Consider the following 25,565-nt stretch of genomic DNA (forward strand, 5'->3'; position numbering starts at 1 on the left):
GTTAAAATAGACATTGTAACCACAATTCACACGGATACTCAAACAATGTATGTGGCAGACCTTTGAGTTTGTTCCACATTGAACACATCAAAAGAGACATTACTCTGTTTCAGAGATTGAAAGCTCAAAAAATGTTGTTCTTTGAAATTAGATTTTTGACTGTATCTGCTACCAGTCAGATTATAGCTAAACTCCATAGAACATCAGTTCATATTACAGGATTAATTTGCAATGGCATGTCTTTGCCAGGAGACAAAGTGTTAATGATGGCAGAAGACTCACTTTCTAGCAACGGTTGTGACTCTGATGCGCCTCTGGGTACTGGAATGCTGGTACTGTGTGACAAATTGAACAGCCCCTCTTCCACCTTGAGGGATTGGTGCGTTGTGCTGAAAAACAAAGAAACATGGACATATTGTTTGGGGTAAAGGGCAACAAGTTTTCATGTGTATTTTGTCCTTGGGACAAGTAGGGCCAACCCACTACAGCACAAACCCTTTGGCTTCCAGTTTACAGTACCACATAATGGATCAGGGAAAGGCATTGCCTGCAGATAAGGTAATATCTGTGTCCATGTTGTTCAAACTTGTATTTATGGTTCATTAATGGAAAGCCGTTATTATTAGGAGGAGTCTTCTAAGTAAAAGGTTGTAAGCTCAGAATAAACTACTGACAGTGGTTCCAGTATAAAAATACATACACACGTTTTCAATGTTTAGCAATATGAGGCTGTGTATAATGCTCCCAGAATGCTCTGTGATGCAAATATTTGCAGAAGCTTGAAAGCAATATTGATGATTCTTTGCTTTTAAAATAAAATATTCACAATAAAAGGTGAAAACATTTAGCTAAACTACTGTAAAATTTTACGTACCATTTATTTGTAGCATTATTTAGTAAAATGTGTTGATGTATGATAGTATTTCCCTGAAAGATTCCCAATAGAAAATCAGTGCAACCAGTTTTAATAAGATTGGGGGAAACATAAAAATTAACAGTCATTGGTAAAGCCAATAGGTCTGAAATTTTTGGTCAGCCTTTTTGTTTTGTCAATGCGTGACTTGTTTTGGCATGGTTTTGGTAAAACCTTATTAGTGTGGGAGTTGCCGGGCCCTCACCATTAAAACAAACATTGGCAACAGCAAATATTGTTTTGGTCTCAGAAAGGACACATTGCCACAGTTGTTCCTGGCACTGAACAAAATAAGTGTGTGCCTATATGGAGTGGTGGAGGGGGGGAAGAGATAGAAAGAGAGAGGGAGAGAAAGAGAGCGAGAGAGAGAGAAAGAGAAAGACACCGATGTCCTTGCATTAAGTGCAGATATACAGCTTTCGAGAATTCACAACACTTTACAGAAGTAGGTTAAGAAATAGTACTCCTAGAAAATATTTGTGACCTGCATTTTAGCACATGGAAATATGCAGGTGTAAATTTGCTCATGCGCAAATCTGTGTCTTTGTAAGTTCATTTTCCCTCCAACCACTTTTACCCAACCCTGGAAGAAGTTTTAGGTCTGCCAGAGTAAATTTCCAACCTTTCTCAGTATTCAAAAAGATTAGAGTAGAGTTGATGAAAAACGTTAAACATGCCAGCTAGTGGGTTTGCACAGACACAAAAGGGCATTCCAACCTAGAACTGTTACTTCCTTTCAGCCCCAGTCTGTAGATCTGCGAAAACGTGGCAACATAAGGGAATTGCTAGTATTCAAACCCCTACTATGGAAGGAACCCTGGCATAATGAGAGGCTATTTTAGAGTTTCTATATCATGAGATTGCTGCCATAATTTGTTGCCACGTTACACAGCAAAAAAGGGACACATGGATTTTGTTCCTGGACAAGTAGATTAAATTACACACCCCTGCTAGAGAAACTTGCCACAAATTTATTGGAGTGTGAGCAGCCTGCCTTCATTCTGGTCCGTATAACCACTCATTTACAGCTTTCAGTACTTCAGGGCTACTATAAAGGTATTCAAATGCTGAACTTTATCAGTCCCTGGTTCTCCAAATCTCGCTCATAGGTCTAGTGATTGTCAAGGTTTGCCCACAGTATAGGCTGGTTCCGCAAAAAATGATACCCTGATTCCAGGTCTGCTCCTAGTGTTTCAAAATGGACTCAATGAGTTAGTTAAACGTAAGCATAATTTACAAGAAGAGAAAACCTTTATGGGTATCCGGAGTACAAGCGAAACAGCCAGCTCAGAAATAGGGGGGGGGGGGGGGGGGAATTATGCTTACCTGGTTCACTACTTCAAAATATAGGCCAAGCGTAGAGCTGGAATCTAGGCTACATATTTTCCATTGACAGGTGCTTCCAGTGCCTAGTTCCTAATGGGAAAAAAAATGTGTTTTAAATGTCTTTCGTTGAACTTTCTATATTCTTATCTATTACATCTACATATAATAATCTAACAGACTAGGCCTAAAAAGATAATGCCAAACACAACGCAATCGGTATGTCAAACAAATCAACTCAAATATAATTAAATCAATCAAGAATTTTTATAGCGAGACTACTCACCTGCGAGGGAGTCATTATTCTCATAATTAGCAGGTTTAAACCATTATAACATTTTTTGCAATAAATATAAGTATATTGAAGAATTGTAGGGGTCTCTAGCGGTTTGCACACAGTCTTAAGAATCCCACCATAAACCAAAAAAGAGCATATGTATATGTTATCACAGGCCAAGGTCCCTGAATGGCAATGCCTAACAAAGTATTTTGCTCTTCATCACCTTTCCAGGTATTTTCCAAAAGAATCATTGGCAAAGCCAACATATTTGACACACTCAGTCAAGTATATACAAAAGTAATATAATGCCTACTATAGTGTAAAACAAGTTAATACATGGATTGCTTTATGCACAAAATGCCTGGAAAAGCATAAAATGTGTGTTTATAAATTGCACTTCTCAGATGTAAAACAGCCCTATATGATTTCCAATGGAGGTGGAGGGATACACCCAAATACCCAACAGAATAAAGCTAAGACTAAAATACTCTTATGGAATGATACAATATGTTAATGGTAATGCCTCAAGCCACTGGCTGAAGGTTCCTGAACAAACTAAGCCAATTGCCGAACCAAATCCCATTAGAATATTAATAAAACAAGATCATTGCCATAAATGGCACAAGTGCCATTACCCATCAGATCTGAAGGACAAGATATTTCCGGAGGTAAAATAGCGTTCAAAGAGCATATAGATCATCCCTTCATGCCTGATGCAGTCTAGAGAAGCAGACCATCAAACAGAGGAAAACCAACATGTTTACTGGTGTTGCTTTTAGGATTTATTTTTCCCTATGGGGGCATGGAACGAATTGACTGTTGGGTTTGTCTACTCAGTTCCCAACAGTACACAAGTGCCAGTTAACGTCTCCCTCCATTTACATGAGTGACGGTGCAATTTTGATGTCTTGCCTGCCAACAGCAACTCCATTCAATAATGGCAGAATCAAGTGCACCAATTTTAAAGCAGATTGTTAGTGCATGACTTGTCAATCAAAAATACTCAGTGGTGAGTGGAAGATAATATTGCCTGAGAAGAGGAGATGTCACCCAGCCCCAATAGTAATCAGGGACTCATTCTTTACAAGGCCCAATAATTTCCAATCCTTAGCATTCAGGAGAAGTTTAATTAAGTTTCAGGTTACTTCAAGCAGTGTTCCCTGTCCAGAAAACGAAAGAGCTTAGGTCATAGTAAAGAACTGCCACCGAAGCAACTTGCCTTCTTTTATTGACATTTACAATTCAGTGCAATAAATAAGCTTATGAAGGGAAAATAAATAAGATTAATTCAGAACAAGCATAACTTTTTAGAACCACATTAATTATTTAATAAAGATCTCTTTGTCTTAAAAAGAAATGTTTCGATGCTAGGCTGTTGAAAAGGGGTTAAGCAATTTGCGTTCAGTAACGTCACTTTCAAGATGCAAACCCTAACACATGCTCCAAAGTCGTAGCTGAATTCTGGGCACATTTTGTGCCACTAACTAAGCAAAGTTACTCAGGCTTGTGTGCATGCTAACCAAATTAGACAATAACTAGGCTGCTTTGGTGACCTCTGCATCCCTAGTAAAGTTTAGCAATTCTCTAAATCTCAAACTACCAATGAAGGTGGTGTAGTAGAAAGACTTACATTTTCAGACACACATGGGCCTTTGATATTTAGTGATACACATGGTCCAATAGCCCCAGAAATCTTCAGCTCTCTCGAGGTCTGTAACAAAACAACATTTAAAAATAATTTTAATAAATCAAAACATTAATGACCAACTTTTTCAGAAAGGTGTGGGACAATGATTTTCTAAACTATGTTTACTGACACTTTTTGACAAACATTCTATATTTCAAAACAGAAGGACAAATTTACAAAATGTTAAACAATGGCGTGTTACAATTGAAAAGCATGCTTTACTGGTAGACCTGAAACCAAACTATTTTTTCAGACTGTACCAGCTTCCAGAGTCTCCTTTGAGCAGTAGTGCAACAAGACCAGCCTCGGTGAGACAACTGGCTCTTTAAGGTCGCCCACGCGGTTTTCTTAACTGTCTAGCACTATGAACAAATGCCAGTAAATTGTCGATTCTAGAGCACGCTCATTTACACTGCTTATAGATCAGCATAAAAAAAACCTATAGAAACGTTTAAAGCAGCTCAACTTCTCGGATAGTTGTTTTTTATAAAAATACCTTTTACATTTATCAAATAAAACATTTTCCAAATATGGATAAAATCGACATGAAGATTGTCTGCACTCTTAAAAAGCATAAGTCATGACAGGAAAGGAAAATCACTGACCACATGGACAAAACCTTAAACCAATCCTAATCCCTCCCTACTTATGTTTGGAGATTCACCTCTCAATCTGCAAACACATGGAATATGGCGACATTCAGAGTAATTACAGCTGGACGAGCTGTAAATGTTGGTGGCAGCCCCTATGCACTCCTACCCGCTCTACTGCTCCCGTTTTGCAGCTAGCTATGCGCTCATAGTGTATGAATGTTCTGGGTGACTTTTGTGGCAAAAAGACAGTCTGCTATTAAAGTACATAGAGCCTCTAGGGTAGCTGTCATGGTAAGGAACGTTTTACAAATATGAATGAAACTGCAAAGAAACGTGCAGAATAAAATTTAAAATAAAATAATCCAGATAAAAGATGTGGCTCAGTATTACCAAGCAATAGTTTAAGATTAATATGAATGGAATACTAACTATCTATGATATTTGAGCCTAATTATTTTTTTATCTCCTTTCTGTCACCAACAGCCCTTATCCTCAAGATCATCTGTAGCTCTGAATGCCCTCTGTCAAAGGCATTATTAAAAAGTGATATGACTAAACTGGTTTTATTTCAAGATGGACCATATAATCAGTCTCTGCCAGGACTAGAAACTGTGACCTGTACGTTACCAAGAGATTTCAGTAGTAACCACTTTATTAACTAAGCTATCTTAGCAGCCATTGGCAGGTTGTATTTTATTCCAGCACTAGTCTCCCAAGTGTATTTCTACACTGGTGGCATTCTCTAATACACACCAAATGTCATCTATAATCAATGGTTACATTAATAATACACCCGCAGCTCATTAGTTTCGAACTGGGGAAGTTAGCTCAGTGGAGAAGAGCCTGTGCGTCACATAATTCCTACAAGTCAGGTCTATTGGCTTTGTCAGTGATTGTTAGTTGCATAAAATAAATACGCAGCAACTATTGCTTGTTTATATTTATGTTCGGTTTTAATGGCTGCTAGGGTTGCTTTGGGTTTACACTGAAGAGCTGAGTGCTGGCATGGAGGGGTAAGGTCAGTCAACTGCCAGGCTAAGTTTGGCCAGGGACTATCTCAGGCTGTTAGAGCTGGGAAGAGCCAGTGACGTTAGGCTTGTGGTCCTTTGCGTGTTCATCACCATCCATAATTCTCTAGCAGTCAGCGCCCACCCGAGCATTGTCCACATCTGGTATTGTTTGTTACTGCTAACACGCTAACACGCTAACACGCTAACACGCTAACACGCTAACACGCTAACACGCTAACACACACACACGCTAACACACACACACACGCTAACACACACACACACACACACACACACACACACACACACACACACACACACACACACACACACACACACACACACACACACACACACACACACACACACACACACACACACACACACACACACACACACACACACACACACACACACACACACACACACACACACACACACACACACACACCAAGATTTTTCTCCTTTGTCAACGCTCGCTGCTGACATCTGCAGTTATGTAATAAAGGTAATCAATTCACATCCTAGCAGGACCAGCTCACACTGCCAGCTTCTAATGTGGATTAATTGGGTACTGTTACATTGGGTAATAGTAGTTCCTTTTAATTGTGTTGTAAATGCACCTGCTGGCCAAAATAGACTGCCACGTTAACGCATGCATGCAACACATAGCGCCAGTGGTTCAACGGCTCCGGCTGAGGGGGGGAAAAATATATCACTTTGTGTGCAGACTAATTACTGAGATTCATGCGCATCAGTAAAAACGGAGGCCTGCGGTCGGCCAATGCTCATCACATTCTCTGCCTCTCTCGTCATCCCGTCACTGTATATTGCCTGGAATGCAGCTCGCACAAAGCCTCCCTTTACCTGGGGAATGCTTCCGAGGAGCACGCTGCCCACAGCAGAAAATCTATAACTCACTCTGTCTATCTATTGCACTCACTCTATCTATCGCCATCACTCTATCTAGATATCTATCGATCGCCCTCACTCTGTCTATCTATCTATCACCCTCACTCTATCTGTCTATCTATCGCCCTCACTCCATCTATCTATCTATCGCCCTCTATCTATCTCTCTATCGCCCTCTATCTATCTATCTCCATCTATCTATCTCCCTTACTCTATCTATCTGATTATCTATCTCACTCTAATCGCCCTCCCTCTATCTATCGCCCTCCCTCCCTCTATCTATCTATCAATCGCCCTCCCTCTATCTATCGCCCTCCCTCCCTCTATCTATCAATCGCCCTCCCTCTATCTATCTATCTATCGCCCTCCCTTCATCTATCTATCGCCCTCCCTCTATCTATCTATCTATCGCCCTCCCTCTATCTATCACCCTCCCTCCCTCTTTCTATCTATCGCCCTCCCTCTTTCTATCTATCGCCCTCCCTCTTTCTATCTATCGCCCTCCCTCTATCTATCTATCGCCCTCCCTCTATCTATCTATCGCCCTCCCTCTATCTATCTATCGCCCTCCCTCTATCTATCTATCGCCCTCCCTCTATCTATCTATCGCCCTCCCTCTATCTATCTATCTATCTATCTATCTATCTATCTATCGCCCTCCCTCCCTCCCTCTTTCTATCTATCGCCCTCCCTCTTTCTATCTATCGCCCTCCCTCTTTCTATCTATCGCCCTCCCTCTTTCTATCTATCGCCCTCCCTCTATCTATCTATCGCCCTCCCTCTATCTATCTATCGCCCTCCCTCTATCTATCTATCGCCCTCCCTCTATCTATCTATCGCCCTCCCTCTATCTATCTATCTATCGCCCTCCCTCTATCTATCACCCTCCCTCCCTCTTTCTATCTATCGCCCTCCCTCTTTCTATCTATCGCCCTCTATCTATCTATTGCCCTCCCTCTATCTATCGCCCTCCCTCTATCTATCTATCGCCCTCCCTCTATCTATCTATCGCCCTCCCTCTATCTATCTATCTATCGCCCTCCCTCTATCTATCTATCTATCGCCCTCCCTCCCTCCCTCTTTCTATCTATCGCCCTCCCTCTTCCTATCTATCGCCCTCCCTCTTCCTATCTATCGCCCTCCCTCTTTCTATCTATCGCCCTCCCTCTATCTATCTATCGCCCTCCCTCTATCTATCTATCGCCCTCCCTCTATCTATCTATCGCCCTCCCTCTATCTATCTATCGCCCTCCCTCTATCTATCTATCGCCCTCCCTCTATCTATCTATCGCCCTCCCTCTATCTATCTATCGCCCTCCCTCTATCTATCTATCGCCCTCACTCTATCTATCGCATCACCACAGCATCACTCAGCACCACCACAGCATCACTCCGGGGCACCACAACATCACTATGCGCTACCACAGCACCACTGAACGCCACAGCATCACTCATCCCAACCACAGCATCACTCATCGCAACCACAACATCACTCATCGCAACCACAACATCACTCATCGCAACCACAACATCACTCATCGCAACCACAACATCACTCATCGCAACCACAACATCACTCATCGCAACCACAACATCACTCATCGCAACCACAACATCACTCATCGCAACCACAACATCACTCAGCGCCACCACAGAATCAATCCGTGCAGCCATTCAACAACAACTGGTTCAAATATGTTCTCTCAATGTTTCAAGCTTTATTACAAATGTCACAAAAAGATGTTAATATTTCACTTCTGTTCTTGGATTTTCGTCACAATAAAATACACTGAACATAATCTTAACAAAAGTTATTTACAAATGTTTAAGCTATTGCCATTATACATTACAATAACTTTTATATAAGTATTAATTATTTTAAAAAATTAAAAGCCATTGTTATTTGTAATATTAATACATCTAAGTCACCTAAATACAACACATATTGCATTACAAATGTTATATGTGTCAAATTTGCGAAAGTTACAACTATTGGCATTGTAAATGACAAAGCTATTAATTTCGCTATTTTCAAAACCAACACATAAATAAACAAGCACTGGCGTTGCCAATAGGTCTCGCATTAGGAAAGTGTGAGCTATTGGTATTGTAAATGACAATAATTTTTTTAATATGTGTTGGCATTGAAAATATATAAATTAATAGCATTGTTATTTACAAAGCCAACAGCTTACACTTTCCTAATGCGAGTCCTATTGGCTATGGGAATGCTTGTTGTTAGCCAGCAAGGACAGTGCTGTTGTGGTGCTGAGTGATGCTGTTATGGTGCTGAGTGATGTGGTGGTGTATTAGAGTGATGTGGTGGTGTATTAGAGTGATGTGGTGGAGTCCCAGAGTGATGTGGTGGTGTCCCAGAGTGATGTGGTGGTGTCCGTGAGTGATGTGGTGGTGTCCGTGAGTGATGTGGTGGTGTCCGTGAGTGATGTGGTGGTGTCCGTGAGTGATGTGGTGGTGTCCCTGAGTGGTGTGGTGGTGTCCCTGAGTGGTGTGGTGGTGTCCCTGAGTGGTGTGGTGGTGTCCCTGAGTGGTGTGGTGGTGTCCCTGAGTGGTGTGGTGGTGTCCCTGAGTGATGTGGTGGTGTCCCTGATTGATTTTGTGGTGTACATCAGTGATGTGGTGGTGTCCCTGAGTGCTGTGTTGGTGTCCCCAAGGGCTGTGGTGGTGTCCCTGAGTGCCGTGTTGGTGTCCCTGAGGACTGTGGTGGTGTCCCTGAGGGCTGTGGTGGTGTCCCTGAGGGCTGTGGTGGTGTCCCTGAGTGGTGTGGTGGTGTTGCTGAGTGGTGTGATGGTGTCCCTGAGTGATGTGGTGGTGTCCCTTAATATTTAACACAGAAACTGCAGTAATGGCCCGGACTAGTGCTTTAATTACGATTTAATACTTGCTGTTTGACAGCTGAGCTTACTGGACTTAATATGTATTGTTAGTGTTGCTGGGACTGTTATTACATTGTTCCTTGTAATATTAGCAGAGATCCTATTAACAGCATGGGCATAGTTCACACTGACGATTTACATGTATGCATTAGTGGTGCAGCAGGCGCAGTGACACTAAGACGCATAGGGGCAAGGGGCCTGGCCAACAGTATTTCATGTAAAGCTAATGTTTTAATTTACATCTTTTCTTGGTGATGTATTTTACGGCTTTTGACAGAGTTTCCTGGGTCCGTTCTCTTTGTAAAATATAGGCAAAGATGACATTTTTATTTATCTTGACGACTACAAAGTAATAGCATTTTCCGTGCATTTAAACGTATGCGAAGAGGGAGTTGTGTTTTTACCCCTTACTTCAGCAGTGACTTCTATTTTTTTTCCGGAGCTTAGCTTCCTGCTGTTAGTTGATTTGCATCTCACAGATGCTGCCAGGCAACAGATTACAATCTTTATGACGCAGCTTAAAGCACTAAAGTATCCTGTTCTTGTTTCGTTTCCAACTGGTGAAAACATGTGATGTTTCACACTCTTGCAAGCCATGGAATTCCTTCCTTTGTTCTGCACACTTTCAGGCGTCCAGAATACCCCGCCATAAACCTCACAATTACAACAGCTCCAATAAAAAAACAAGCGAGGGGCGCTCAGGAGACAGTAGCAAGGAAAATGGTTAAGAGTGGAGATGGGGTGGGGTAAATGAGGGTCAGACAGGACAGAGATCTCTCAACCGTGAACAGCGGGACGGGGTGATTGAGGGATGGGGGAAGAACAGGCTTCTGAGTGCGTTCGGGAAAGAAATGAAAATAAAAGCGGGGCAATACAAAAACAATTAAAGGCGCGCTTAAAGTGAATGTGGTGCCATTCATATACAAATAAAGGTGCTAGAACATGCTATATGTTAAACTGCATCACTCACGTCTTTAAAGATGCAGGGGAAATCTGTGTGCTTTCGGGAAAGAAATTAAAGTAAAAGCGGCACCATACTTAAAACAATTAAAGGTGAAGAGGAACTAAAGTGTGAAATAATCCCACACGTATGTTACAAGCAATAGCACACAGAGGTAGCAAAAGAGCGTTATCTTTTCGGGTAGTGAAAGATAATTGATGTTTCGATTTAAAAAAATAAATTCTGCAACAATGTAAAACATCTAATTGAAGCCCAGAATGTGCATAGCGAGCTCAAAGTTGGAGGGGATTCTGGAAAGCTGAGTCACAAAGAAGACATTTTGTAACTTGTAAGGCGTCATCACCAGCGAATGGAGGCTGACAAAGAGAGAAGCACGGATAAGAAGGATCTGCCCCCATTTTCTAGCAAGAGAATGCACTGCACCCTTTCGGTGCTGGTGCCGGGAAACTTGCACGCTGCTGTTTTGATGGCAGAGAGAAAAAGAGACATTTTGGAGAAAGGCTAGAAGTACAGTTAGCACAAATAGTTTTATTAGTTGAAGAAAAAGGCACACACACTGTCAAGCTTTTAAACTAGAAAGCAAAGTGCAAGCTGTGTTTAAAGAGACGCGGGAGTAAAAGTGAAAGCGAAGTGAAAGCGATGACACGGCCGGGCGGCCGTGAGACGCGATCTGGGGTGGGGGAGGGGGGAGGGGTGGTTGTGAAGGAATAGAGAAAGTTTAATATAAATCAAAGAGGATGGAGTAAGATACAAGTATGGAGAGAGCGGTAAATGAAGTAATTTGCAGGGAAATGTTTCTCAATGTTTATGAAGGTAGGCAGCACAGGACTGCAGATTCATTAGGCACCAAACTGCGAGGTCGATAGAGATCAATCAACCAACAAGGCAGCGCTGGGAGGGGGGCTGGGCACGAAGGAAGGCGAAATGTGAGTCACGGCCCTGAACGCATATGTGAAGGTCCATGTCGATGATTAAACATACCAAAGTCTGTGCACATGCAAGTATGGAGAGAGCAGTAAATGAATAATGTTTCGGGAGAGCCTGGTGCGGGAATGCAAGCGAGGGGAGGCAGGCAGATTACGAGGGAAGCCGGATGGGGGCGGGAAAGCCTGGTGGGAGGCGTGAACGCCGGATGGGGGCGGGAAAGCCTGGTGGGAGGCGTGAATGCGCGAGGGGAGGCAGGCGGGAGGCAGGCGGATTGGGAGAGAAGCCTGATGGGGGCGGGAGAGCCTGGTGGGTGGGCGTGAATGAGGGGAGGACTGGGCTGGGCTTGCATGCGATGCGCGTGCATGTACACGGGCACTGCATGAAAACCGCGGGGCTGAAAGCCCTTTGGTTTGAAGATGTTTTCGCCACATGAATTCTCGCTACGCTCGATGCGCTTATCGATAGGTCGCGAGACCTAAAAAATTGTCATTTACAATACCAATAGCTCAAACTTTCCTAATGCGAGACCTATTGCATTGAAAATGGTTGTTAAAATGTTTTCAAGACTGTATTCATGAAAGTTTGATAAACTAGTTTAAGAGATTGTTATTGCATTTATTTTCATCCCCAGAAAAAATGCTTCCAATCTACTTTCATTACAGGTTCTCACCTTCACCTCCAACGTTGCTCCAAATGCCATTCGAAATTCTCCATTGAAATCTTTGCTGAAAACTCTTTGAAATGTTTGCTTGAATAGAGATGTATTGAAAGAGTCTCCCATTACCATGTGCCCTCTAAAACACATTACAGAAGGAGGAGGTTATGTTAAGGTTTTAGAAGACATTGCTGTAATACTTTCATTCCAAAGGACAACATCAAAATGACAGCACAAAGCATTATGTACATGTGTACTTTTCAAGAAAGCACTTCCTCCTACTGTCTCTGCCAAGTATAGCTCTCAGTCTACCAGACTATTATTGAAATGTATTTACAGCACATTTCCTTGCTCTGCTTTCCAACCTGGGAGAAGAAAAACACCAAACTTACAAAACGTCTTAATCAATTGCTGAGCACCCGTCTCTTCTTACACTCCTCATCTTTGGCACTCCCTAGCTATAAGACCCCCACTGCCCACCAAACACCCCTTACATGCATGCATTAAACATACATGTTCTCAACTTTGAGCCTCTGCTGATGAATACTTGATATCCTCGGACATTCGGTTCAATTTTAGTTTGCTAGACAATGAATATGTCCCAAACTGGTGGTAAGCTGGCTCTTCTTCCATAGTTGCTCTTCTTTACCCTATTAACCTGTTCTTGTCTATGCAGTTTTTTTTAAGCACGATTTTAAGATATCCCATCAATTTTGGGCTGACTTAAATGTCAGGAGGGGATGGTTTACATTTTCCGATCAAATTTGAAACTGGCCTTTTTTTCTGGTGTTTCCCCCTACCTGAGCAACACCCACCTTCATGGCGCAAGCCACTTTACAAAAAATAAATATTATATATTCGATCTTTCATAGCAGGATGACATGGCTGAACGCAACCAAAGTCTGTGATGTGGGAGTTTTCAATAAATGATGCTCACAACTCAATAAGGAGATCCACACCAAATTATAAAAAGAATACTTATCTTTATATATATATATATTTAGGCACCAGAGTCAGTTCGGTCAGGTAAGTACGTTTTTCAATAGAAATACTTTTGCATTTAAAACATCAACAGATTTTCAGAAGCTGCAATGTTATCCTATAGGAGAAGCACAAGTACGACATTCAGGTACAGTACAGCGACATATGGGACCAATCTCCATGAGTTAAGGTGAGTGGTGGGCAAGGTCCAAGACAGCACCAGCAAAACACCACCAGTGGTAGCAGGATGGCTGGGTGCAGGGGTGCAAAACAGCATTGGGTGCCCAATATTATTCTATTGCAAAAACAACAAGTGATGGACTGAATGTGGATCAATGTCACACACTCCCCCAGTCAAAAGATCTGGGCCCAAATCCATCGTTTTTTTGCACTCCACACCACCCTGGGTTAGACAATGGCGATATGCAAATCAGCTCTGACCCTGTTGCCCCATGGGAACAGTCCAGTCCGAACTACAAAAGCCATGTCCTTCCCAGAACGGAATCAAGCATCCGAGGACCGGACCGGTTTCGAGGTAACACCTCTCATCAGCCCGGCTAGCTTGACTCCAAGTGGTGTGGAGTGCCTGGGACCCACGTCTGGGCATCCCCAGCGCACTTAGGGCGGCAATTGCAAAAACAACAAGTGATGGACTGAATGTGGATCAATGTCACACACTACCCCAGTCAAAAGATCTGGGCCCAAATCCATCGTTTTTTGCACTCCACACCACCCTGGGTTAGACAATGGCGATATGCAAATCAGCTCTGACCCTGTTGCCCCATGGGAACAGTCCAGTCCGAACTACAAAAGCCATGTCCTTCCCAGAACGGAATCAAGCATCCGAGGACCGGACCGGTTTCGAGGTAACACCTCTCATCAGCCCGGCTAGCTTGACTCCAAGTGGTGTGGAGTGCCTGGGACCCACGTCTGGGCATCCCCAGCGCACTTAGGGCGGCAATTGCAAATATTATTCTATGTCAAGAGGCTGCAGGATTTGACAGATAAGCCAGTCGGGCTAAACCAACAGGGGGGCTCAGGCGTCACAATGTTCGGGACATAGGGACACCTTTGGTCCTATTCTCCAGGACCCAGGGGTGTCGGGTGAAGAGGTATCTTTAGGCGTCGAGTTTTCCTTACTGTGGAGACACAATGGAGGGTGCCGGTGTGCAGAGGCTGCAGGCAACATCTGGGAGTCCACGAGAGGCAAAATCACAGTGGAATCGGTCTCTGGAGAGCTGAGGGACCACACTGGCACCGTTAGCCCATTTCAACTCGGGTTTGGAGCAACAGGTGCAGTGCTGGCAGGTCTCCCACCTTTGGATACTCGGGAGCTGCAGGACAAGTCGTCTTTTGGAGCAAGCTGAAGGTAGCAGGCCGCCCGGCAGGGTTGGCCTCATGTCAGTTGCTGAATCTTCTGTTCTTGCGACTCTTCACGTCTGTCTTCTTCTTTCAGGTCAGCAGGATCTGATTTTCTGGTGCCACAGGCTCTCCTACACACTGAATTTAGGAGCGTTAGGTGAGTGTGGGGTAGTAGCCACTGGGTAACTGACCCTTGGGGTCACTACACCTATAATATGACCACTGTGGGGAGTGGCATACCCTGTTCAAGATATCGTAAGTTTGCCATCACAAAGATGGCTAACCCTGAAAAGTCGTGTCCACTTCAGTTTAGAGCTAGATTCATATTGCATTTCAAAGGCAGTGGCGTCTTTGAAGCTCCACTGCCAAAGAATGCTAATCAGCAAGTCATCCTGTGGGAGACGGTGTGAACGCCCTCTTACAGAGTGGGCTTAGTTTCTGTCCTCCAGAGAGCAAAGGCCCAAAACCCTGAGATGTCAGAAACTTGTCTCTGGTGGCAGGCTGGCAGAGACCAGTCAGACAACGAACCAGAGGCTGGCAGATGTTCAGGTGGCACTTCTAAATTGCCCTCCGTGTGGTGTGCATGTATTTACAAATCCACAACTGGAATCAGAAGGGGGGGGGAAAAAGGGGGCGGGTGAATACGAGATGTTTGATACCAAACATCCCTATTTTATGTGAAGCCCTCTTGTAGCTGGGGAACTCGTTTTCACCAGTGTCCAGCACATGTTTTAAAATGGCTTCCCTACATATATAACCTAGCGAATTTCCTGGTAGAGTTATAAAATGCTTTTTGAAAAAAATCCAATTCGGTACTTTATTCAATACTTATCCGGTACATATATGTAACCAGTTATAACCCAAGTACCGCGATCACTGCCTACTCTAAGATGGCGCCCGAGGCTAAAAAGATTAGCTATTGAAACCGACAACGGGGCCGGCTAAAAGGTTGACCAATGGATGACCTTTTTATTTGAATAAAAGGCGGTTTCCATAATGGCGAACTCAGCCTGGAACCAGCCATGCCGAGACGCTGAAACCGAACATCTTCTAATACAGGTGAGAGATCGGGATGGAAACGTAGCGAGTAACTATAACTGGGCTCTATAAGCTAATGGGTTTTTTGCGGAGGATAACAGGGCAGGCGGGCGCTTTCTACACAACTAAGTCCCACTTGATAACTTTAACGGTATCTCCATGGGTCTTGTCCGTTCTTTGGGACATTTGAGGGTTGAAGGATTAGGAAACTAATGGAACCCATTCGGAATAATGCCCCCCCTAAATCGTTTTTTATTTTATTTACCTTTTGGATAGAATAATGCGGGGAACAGTTAGTGTACGGCTGATCCCCATTCCTTGCGCTGGGGGGGGGGCGTGATAATATCTCGCGGAGTTATGGCATAGGGGAGGCTGTCCCCCTGCCCTGACAATGTGAAATATCTTGATGGGATATATGGCAGAAGTCTTTTTTATCTCTACCCAACTAATAGCCTGCCACTTTAAACCGGGCTATTATAAATCTATAACTGCAGGCAGGGAAGCTCTTACGACACTAAGCTTAAACACTTGGCAAAATGTTAAAATTTGATCACGTGATGGACTTAGTGTCTCCCTTTCACTTCTCTTACCATCTAGTACCGCAACTACCTTGAACGAATACGGCCAGGGACGGGTAAAACAGTGGATTACCGGAACCGATTTGTGGGCAAGATACATAGAGTCCATGAAAACGTGATAAGAGAAGGGAAGACAGATACTGCAGAATCTTAAGGTATGCGCAGAAGGGAACAAAAATGAATGTTATTTCAGAAAAGTTTTAAAAAGATATATACAAATGGCTTAAAATAATTTTTCCTTTACTGAATAGAACTATGCCGGATCGAATAAATGAATGGCACTAAAAAACGAGTGTGATTATAGAAGGAACCCGTGAACACAACACACCAAAAAGATTTGCAGCGGTAAGAACTATAGTCCCGTTATTATACCCTTCCGTTCAATCAACTGATAGGAGAATCCTGTTCAAACCATCGCCATCACCTCTGACCCATCCCCGCTCGACCCTAAGTTCAAACTACATAGAAATAGTTGGAAGAAAGACGTATTACCTTGGATGTGGGTCATACTTATAGAAAGGTCAGTAGGATGGCAATGTTACGGTATGAACCTCAGAGATTAGACAAGAAATGGTGCAGTGTGTCTAAACATGTGATTTATTTAATTCTATGTTTCTTTTGCCTTTTGTCCTTTTCTAACTGCATGGTATAATATGGCACAAAATTGTGATCCAAGCACTTATAGAAAAGTGATATACTAGTCTATAGTTACGGTATGAACCTCAGAGACTAGACAAGAAATGATGTATTGTGTCATAACTTGTGATTTATTTAAATATCATGTTCCCTTTGCCTTTTGTCCTTTATAACTGCATGGTTTAACAAGGCACAAATTTGTGATCCCAGCACTTACAGAAAGGAGATATATTAGTTTACAGATATTGGTTGTGATTCTACTCTTAGTCACAAATGTGGAATATTGGAACTATACATATATATGCTTATGTTATTGTAAAATGAGACATGTATTATATTCTTTACCAACTGTGGGACACCCACTTCTCTCCGCGGACCATCTTGCGGTGAGGTGTTAAAACTATAGTGGGACTGTAATATGCAATTCAACCATGACGTCTGCACTCTTCTTCTAGGCCTGCCATGTAAACCTCTCCCCCTTCCGTGGTGTCAACCGCTTAGAAAGGTGCTTTTTAAGATAATAACAATATTCGCTGATGAGTCTTTCCCTATGTCAGGTTTTTGTGTTCCTTTTTTCCCTCTCTTTTGGGAAATAAGTGCTTTACAAAGAACCCCCATACGAGGGAATATCAAATGGGTAAATGTGTATATACCTGAAGATGCAGGAAATTGATGGGAATATTTGTTTTTATTGTTCTTTCAGCCCTGAAGAAACTCCTCGGTAGGGAGTGAAACGCGTTGGCTGAACTCGTGACACATTTTACTGATGACGTGTATTTTAATGTATAAAGACAAATAAAGAACATTTTTCTACTTATCTCTTCTTGGACTTCTATTTGGTGCGCCCCCATGAACAGTAAAAAATTGTTTAATTGATCTGGAGAGCACAGCGACGCCAAACAGCAGCTGGTGTCGGGGTTGGCAGCACAAAGAAAAAATATACTTGAAACATTGATTCATTAGAACTGGAGTTAGGTGCGGCACTTCAAGGTCCGCTGCTGCTTTTTCGTACAAACATAAAATGGCTTCCCTGTTCACTTGTACTGGCAGTAATGGAACTGACCAACATAGGGAAATATCTGCTCATGCAAATATGACCACACATGTAATATACAGCACTCTGCCTTTGGGCTGCAAGACCTGTTGTAGGAGTGGCTTACAATTAAATACATGCAGTGTTAGGGTACACGGCACACAGGGATGTGTATCATGTTGTGGCTTCACTTTTGACTGCAACAAAACATGCAGCAGAGTTTGGTTAGGGGTTCCGGGGGGTGGGGGGGGCACAATTTGTGCTGAAGCCCTTGGAGACCCTCGTAGTACCTCGGGCTCTAGGTACCATTTACTAGGGACTTGCAGGGGATACATGCTAAAGGTATTGCTAATTGGGGACAACTGTACAGTTCTGGGGAAAGATCTGGCATTGGGGACCTAGCAGGAACCCAGAGCACTTCTAGTCGAAATCACATCAATAACCATGCAAAAAGTGGGGGTGACCATGTCAAAAAAGGGACACATTCTTACAGAGGCTAAGTGCTTACTTAAGGGAAGAGTGAAGGTGCATTCCACTAGGAGCATGGCATGAACTGCGGCCACGCAGCAGTGGGACAGGCAGTCCATTCTGGTTTCGCTAAAGGTGAACCTGCGTGCTATGTTTTATAAGCTACACTGCTCTTAGTCCGATTCAAGCAAAAGGCTTATTTATTATAGACACTTCTCACACTTTATGCTCTGAAATTTGAGTACCGGTGGACTCTAGGAGGGAGTAGGAGAAATAGTACTTCCACCCCACTGGTTGACATTTGGGTTGCTTCAAATGAGATGGATGTTCTACTAAACAAATACTGTTGTTCGGGCCTATGGCCATTTTAACACTATTTACGGCTATTTAAATGTACCTTGAATTCCCAGCCTGATGATAGGGAATGATACAAGCATGGGAATGTACAAAAAATCCAATGTTGGAGAATCAAGAAAACCATCCTCTTCAACTCTAAACAAGACAGGGAAGGGCAAGGTAGGATGATTAAACAGCCACCAATTTTTTGCAGGCCTGTCCTATTACTGCTTACCTCTAAATGAGGCCTTTTGTTCTATTAAATCGCACTTCAAATGGCATGCATTCTTCCTTTGTGTGCGATAAGCTGTGTATATGAAGCACCATGGATGCGACAGTTGGATCCTGCTAAACTAGAGATAGCACTTAGTAATCAATACATATAGATAAAGGATCCAAGACTTTTCATAACTGTCCAAAGTGCTAATGCAATCATGGGCCACTAAAGCTGTGTAAAACTCACAAACTTTTTATACTTCTCTAGTACCTGTTTCTTATGTTCTAGAGGAAATGAAAGCTTTTGGTAAATGCTGCCCTTTTTTTCATTTCAAGTTTTTTTTTGCGGCACTTCATGGTGCTGTTTTACAAATGGTAATGCACAAATGAGGGACAACGTAAAGGATCATGCATGGTTGTAATACAAAAAGTTCCTATAGAGTCAAATACATTTGGACACTGTGATTACTTTATGCATGTACCTCTATCATAATTAGGGATTCCGGTTTTATGGCATTCATTTTTTTAACCTTTCTGTCTTTATCCGTATATATCTTATTGATATTTATCCATATGCATTTTTCGAATAAATGGAGTCGTAAAATGGTATATTTCCACATTCATTTAACTGATAAAAATGCACTCCTACTTGTCTGCCTGTCGTTTTTTTAGCAAATTAAGCAGCCAAATGTAGCGAAACACTACACCCACAGGTACATTTCAGCATTATAATGCAAATATAGGTTAATTTATGCCTGTGTTTAGGGGAATCTCAACATGATTTTTAACTTCATATGCTATCTATCTGCTCATCTGTTGTCCTGTAAATCATGAAAACAGCATGGAGAGTGACCCAAAGGGAGCACAATATTCATATTTTTCGGCTTTTAAAAATAAATGAAGGAAACACATTTGCTTTCTGTCTGCATTTATCTATCAAAATGGAGAACTGGGAATCTTAATCTTAATTCAAAGTTACAGCAACAGTACTGAAGAATCTTTTACCAGCTTCATTAATACCATCTCACAGATGCATGCAAAGGAGAAGGCAGTACACCACTGCAACTTATCAAGCAAGCAACAATTACCTACCCAGTCAGGTTTGAACAACATTTCATTTCTAAAAGCCCAGTCTGATCCAGAGCGCAGGCATAAATATCAATGCAGTGACCATTGGCAGCAGTACGGTTTGCTAAGGACTCATAATGCTGAAACAGAAAAAAGAAAATAATTCCTAGTGCACTTTCTCTCAAAATTGCATTATGCATACAAGTAAGTCTCAATCTGAAGGCTGAAATGTATGAGGGAGGACAGGGAAGAGGTGTGCATACAACTACACTCCCCCAATTCCAGGTGTGTTATAATTTTAAATAGACACAGCTCTGTGCCATGACAACTGTAAAGAACCACTAATTCAAAAAACAAGAGCACCAAAAACAAATTTGCCATTTGCTAGTGAATCTGCAATTGACTTGCCCATAATTAAAGTTGGATTTATTTATAGTCCTTCACTCGTTCTTGTACTAAAATATATCATCGGGATAGAGAGACTTTCTTTTCACAACACAGATTTACAACATGGTTCATATCATAAGGAAACATGTCTATAAAATAGTGTTTTTTAATAAGGCAACTGGAGCACAATCCCTTGACAAGGAGTCCCCTTTTAGACAATTTCAGCATAGACAAATGTTTGTAGCAATAAGCCACAAAGGTAGGACAAACTATGCATAAGATGACTTTCTGCGTTTATTAAGGTTTTTAAAAAACTCGAGTCAGTGATTTTTAGAAGTTAGAATTCCAAATGTGTTGATTTTCTCCTCTTTAGGATACCCTCTAATAAAAATAAGGTATTTACATGGTTAGAAAAGTAGAAGTTGAAGAGAGCATTTCACATGGTCTCTTCAAGCAATCAACTTGGACTAAAAAAAATACCTTGTTACATCTTACTGTGTCATAAGAAATTAAATAAGCCATTACTTGGTAGTGGCATGAAAGAAAATGTTTAAAACAAAACCATCAACTAAGACATATACTTGAAAACTTTTAAAGGGAATCACCTCTGCTCATAGGAGTCAGTGCATGCACTTTTGTAAACAGAACAGAAAGACCTGTAAAAGGATCACAAGGTTTTTGACATTGGCTAAAAGAATTTCTTCTGAACCCTGCTTAATATGCCAACCATGGAAGCCCCTATTTAGTGAACTTGCCTTCAGTACCCCTCCTTCAATAATACAGCCAAGTGGGGAGACACAAATAGCATATGTAGATGGTGGTACAAAAGATACCTGGTAAAATACTCTTCCGACTTGTGTATACTGCATTGAAATTAAAAAGGTGGAAGCTCTTTTGCTGTAACTGAAGTGTTCTAACAGGCATTCAGCTAAGTGTCTCAGTTTGAAACTCTCTCATGATCAAGTTTTCTTTGCAATTTTGAACTTTTTGTGAGTGCTTTAGAATTTGTGTAGACCATACGGCATTACAACATGGACCGCAATTCACAGACCTTAATGAATAAATAGGCCTTACTTAACATAGTTACTTCGGTCTTGCTAACTGGAGTGGAGGGAGGTCCAGGGCATTTGTTTCCAGCACTTGTCGGAGGATAAAGCTTCTAACTGATGCATGCTTGGGCTGCTATTGCTCCCCGACAAGGGAAATTAAGCTGAAGCCATGGGAAGCACAACTATTTTTCAACCCCTGTGCGCCCATTCAAGAAACAAGTAAGCCAGCCACGTATGATAATTATTCTCTCTTAAGGTGCGTATACAGTCTGACACAACCAAGATACAGTGAAAGTGTATTCACTATTCTGGAAGTACTAAACAACTGAACAAAAGTTCAAGCAACCCATTTTTTCTTTTGCATATACTGTATATAACAATACAGTATGTACTGGACTAGTCACTGGTCTCCATACCACTCAACATTTACAAAAACTATGTTTTGTGCACTAAATGTAGGCTTTTGAATTGTGATTTGTGAGGCTGCTTTAAAGTACCCTGCCTCTAAAATCTTGCCCCATATTACTTGTGGTATTTTGTAGAATGTCACTTGGTCACAGCATTACATAACACTGTTGTAGACAGCATACATTCTCAAGCAAGAGTTGACACTCACTAACAGCCTTTTTCAGTTTTTAAACGAACTAGTGCTCACGCACAAGAGATGCTTCTCGAGATCTGAGAGGATACAGCTGATTCTCCATTACTCCAAAACATTTAATACTCTTACCTTGGTTGCTTTCTTCATGAAACGGGCATTATCTTTTTCTAAGTCATGCCAGGAGCGAATGGGTGTTTTCAGTTCATCGCCAACAACCATACCTGGTCCTTGCGTTGGGGGGCCACCAGTAAAAAGCATTATTCTGGCTCCTGTGTTTGGAAAGGTGCCCTGAACGGAACAAAAAAGGTGTTGTTTAGCTAATAACTAGTAGCACATCTTCATGCAGCAACTGCAGGAGCACATTATATCCTACACTTAACAAAATGTGCCCGGAGTAAGCATCATTAGAAAGGTTGTAAAAACCCCACAATAACCTAATAAGTACCTTGGCCTTCTTATGCTCACAAGGATGGCCTATCATTGTGCCCACCTTGGGAGGTAAACATCTAACAGGAGGGGAACAATGATGAAGGGGGGGGGGAAGAGATTGCACTCATTGCTCAAAATCGCCAGAAAACATTCACCTAATGCTGTTAATGAGCAAATACAGTCTGCAAAAACATCCCAACAATTAGGCTAATAACTTTGGGGAAATAAGCCAAAGTTTACCAAGTGGATTTTATGTGTTCGGTTGGAAACTGGATAATTATAGATTATAAGGGAGGCAGGTCAAAAAGAAGTCAATAAATGAATCTACTACCACCAACCAGGAAATAAATATTCTTAATATCAGGAGTTCAATAGTCTAAAACATAAAACAAAATAATGAATGATCATCACCAACAACAGAAGTAGAATACAAATTGTTCTAGAGATTATACTTTGGTCAAAAAATAGGTTTAAGAAATTGAGGTATTAGTTGTGCAGAATATGAGGCAATAGGTCCACAATATTCTCTTACTGGGAAGCCAGCACCTCATCGTAGCGCTGGGCTCTCTCATGGAAGCAAAGCATAGCAGCCCGAGGCCTACTTAGAGGAGGTAGTGTGGGCTAGTAATCACTAGCACACAATAACACTAAATAAATGATTGTCCAGTGAGCGCTTTTTACCCAGAAAAGGAAAAGTACATTTATTACACAAACACTACTAAATCTAAAAATATATAAACAATATAAATATCAGGCAGATTGAAAATATCGTAGGTGACATTCTGTTCTGAAATCCCATTTGATCCTAAAATTGGCATGACCACCAAAATCACAGTACCCCTACCTACATACGATAGAACATCACAATATAGGGGGGGAATAGTGGGAGACCCTTTCAAATAAGGCACTGGAGCTGGCAACTTGGATTCACACTGCATGTCGCACTGGTGGGGGCCACCCTGCTTCCCACCAGACACGGGTACAGGGAACAGGGCCAAGCCCCTGCTATTGGTAGGTACAACAGCTGGCTCCCAGCACCCTGATTTCTACCACCTCGAAGGCCCAAGATGGGGTCCTGGGCCCCTTTTTTCCTCGTTTGGGTGGGCACAATGACGCTTCCCCCCTCATCATGAGTCAGGGGCCGGGAGATGGAATCCCAGGCCCCTTATTTGAATGAATCGGTCCAGGGGATGGGGTCCCCGGAGAGCTCTGGGTGACGGTTAAATGCACAGACCCTCCCAGGCACATAATTAATGGACCTTTGCATCTGCTCACAAGCAGTAGCACACCCAGGTGGTAAATTTTGAGCTCCACACACTGTTTTCTTGCAGAGTCAAAAACTGTAAAAGGCTATAACCTGTACCCAGATGGGCTTATTTGGATGATCCTGGGCTGATTTTACTCCTGGAGAGGAGCTCTAGCCACCAGGAGCAATTTCAGTAGGCATCCTGGCCTAAGAAAAGCAACATATTTTGCAGGGAGCTGGTTCCACTGGCTTTCAGTGACAGCTTTTTTCCAGGTTTTTGTGTCTAGTTTTCTTCTTCGCCCAGAAGCCCAGATCTTCCCCCAATTGGTCTTTAAGGAGTGTAAGGGAACAATATTCCCTGGTACTGGAGAGACCCACTGGTTCTGAGGTCAACTGTAGGCAAAGTTCTAAGTTCATTAAGGCATCAGGGAGCTTGCCCTTCCAGTTGTTCATGGCTGCTGCTGCCATCGAATTCCAGTATCGAACTCCAACAACAACTCTTGCTTGTGCAAGAGGTTTTAAAGTTCGAGAAGTTAGGCAGGCCTGGTCAATCCTAGGTACCACATCACACCTCCACCCCTGTCCCAACCCGCTTGCACAGCATGCTGGGACAATCCAGGATCACTGTTCACATCTTCTCTGGGAGCCTCAGCTGCACCCCAAGCTGATGTCACTGCCAGGGACTTTTCCACCTCAACTTCAAAGGGGAAGCCCCCCCCCTGTGTTCGCTCTAGAGGTCTGGGTGTCCTCCTCTGTCAAAACTCTGGTGCAATGCGACAGCTAATCAACTGAGGCAGATTTTCTTTCCCCACTCCTTCTTCCTCCAGACCTTTTGAGCAATAAAATAAAGCGCACGTTGGTCCTGCAGTATGTGAAGCGCCATACCCAGGACGTAGTTCTCCTACAGGAAACTCATTTGCGGGGCAATGCTTGCAGGGCACTGGACCGGTTTGGCTACAAGATGGTGGCCCATTCAGGGTTAACGTCTGGCTCCGGGGGTGTATGGATTCTTGCCCCCGTAAAGCCTTTCCATGGATTGTCACGGGCAAGTAAGAGGAGGACTCTGGTTGTCTGTTGGCGGCCAAATGGAAGGGTCGCACGCTAGTGTTCAGCTCCTGCTATTTCCCACCCGGATTGCATGCCCAAACGTATGTTAAACTTGGGACCCACCTGGCGGATCTTCTGTGGGGTACTCTGGTGAGACACTAACGTGGTCATGGATGGGGATCCGGACCGCTCAGGGGAGAGGCAGGGCAATAGGGGGGAAAGCAGGCTTGCGGGGCTTTGCCACAGCGATGGGCCTCAGCGACATATGGCGCATACATCACCCCACACAGAGACACTACACTTTTTACTCCGCTCGACATGGGTCCTTATCCAGAATAGATCACACCTTGGCCAGAGTGGACCAATTGGGCAACTTCGCGCACTCCTGCATTATGGCCCAGGGAATCACTGATCATTCACCGGTGGGTGTCACTCTCAAAGGGCAGTATCGTCAAGGGCAGCCTTCCTGCGGATAGACCCATGGCACCTCAAAGATGACTCTATAGATGATAAGTTGCGGGAGGGCTCCCAACTATACTTCGCTGAAAACCAGGGCTCAGTTGATTCCCAGTTAACCTTGTGGAAGGCATTCAAGACCGTTTTGAGGGGCCAGGCCCAGGTGCTCAGAAGAAGGAAGAAGCACTTCAGCTCGCGCGGGCCCCCCTCAGTGGAGCACAGTTATGAGCTTGCCCGCGAACAACATGAACTTCGCGCATTGGCGGAGGGCGAGGCGCGCACCTATTCCCTTGCCGTGCAACACCAGATTTATGATGCCGGGGATAAAAGCATGAAGCGATTAGCGTGGCTCGAGCGCAGACACCGGGAGCGATCCTGGGTCGTGGAAGTGAGGAACGAGGCGGGTTCCTTGATATCGGCGGGGATCGACATAGCGGAGGCCTTTGCGTCCTACTATGAGAAGGTGTGCACCAGATCGG

The 25,565-nt window shown here is 43.0% G+C and overlaps 1 protein-coding gene across 1 annotated transcript in view; it reads right to left on the reverse strand.

Moving 5' to 3' along the window:
* The window catches only part of SEC23B (SEC23 homolog B, COPII component), an 89,717-nt gene that overhangs the window by 32,145 nt on the left and 32,007 nt on the right, over positions 1 to 25,565 (reverse strand). Inside the window, exons 8-13 of the mRNA XM_086926912.1 lie at positions 22,038 to 22,196; positions 19,896 to 20,011; positions 12,171 to 12,294; positions 4,147 to 4,227; positions 2,240 to 2,329; positions 283 to 389 (exon numbers count right to left, since the gene is read on the reverse strand). Of these exons, the coding sequence (XP_086783038.1) occupies positions 283 to 389; positions 2,240 to 2,329; positions 4,147 to 4,227; positions 12,171 to 12,294; positions 19,896 to 20,011; positions 22,038 to 22,196 (677 nt within the window). The remainder of the gene's footprint in view (positions 1 to 282; positions 390 to 2,239; positions 2,330 to 4,146; positions 4,228 to 12,170; positions 12,295 to 19,895; positions 20,012 to 22,037; positions 22,197 to 25,565) is intronic.

This window comes from Lissotriton vulgaris, chromosome 6 (genome assembly GCF_964263255.1).
Source record: "Lissotriton vulgaris chromosome 6, aLisVul1.2, whole genome shotgun sequence".
In the NCBI taxonomy this organism is placed as follows: domain Eukaryota; kingdom Metazoa; phylum Chordata; class Amphibia; order Caudata; family Salamandridae; genus Lissotriton; species Lissotriton vulgaris.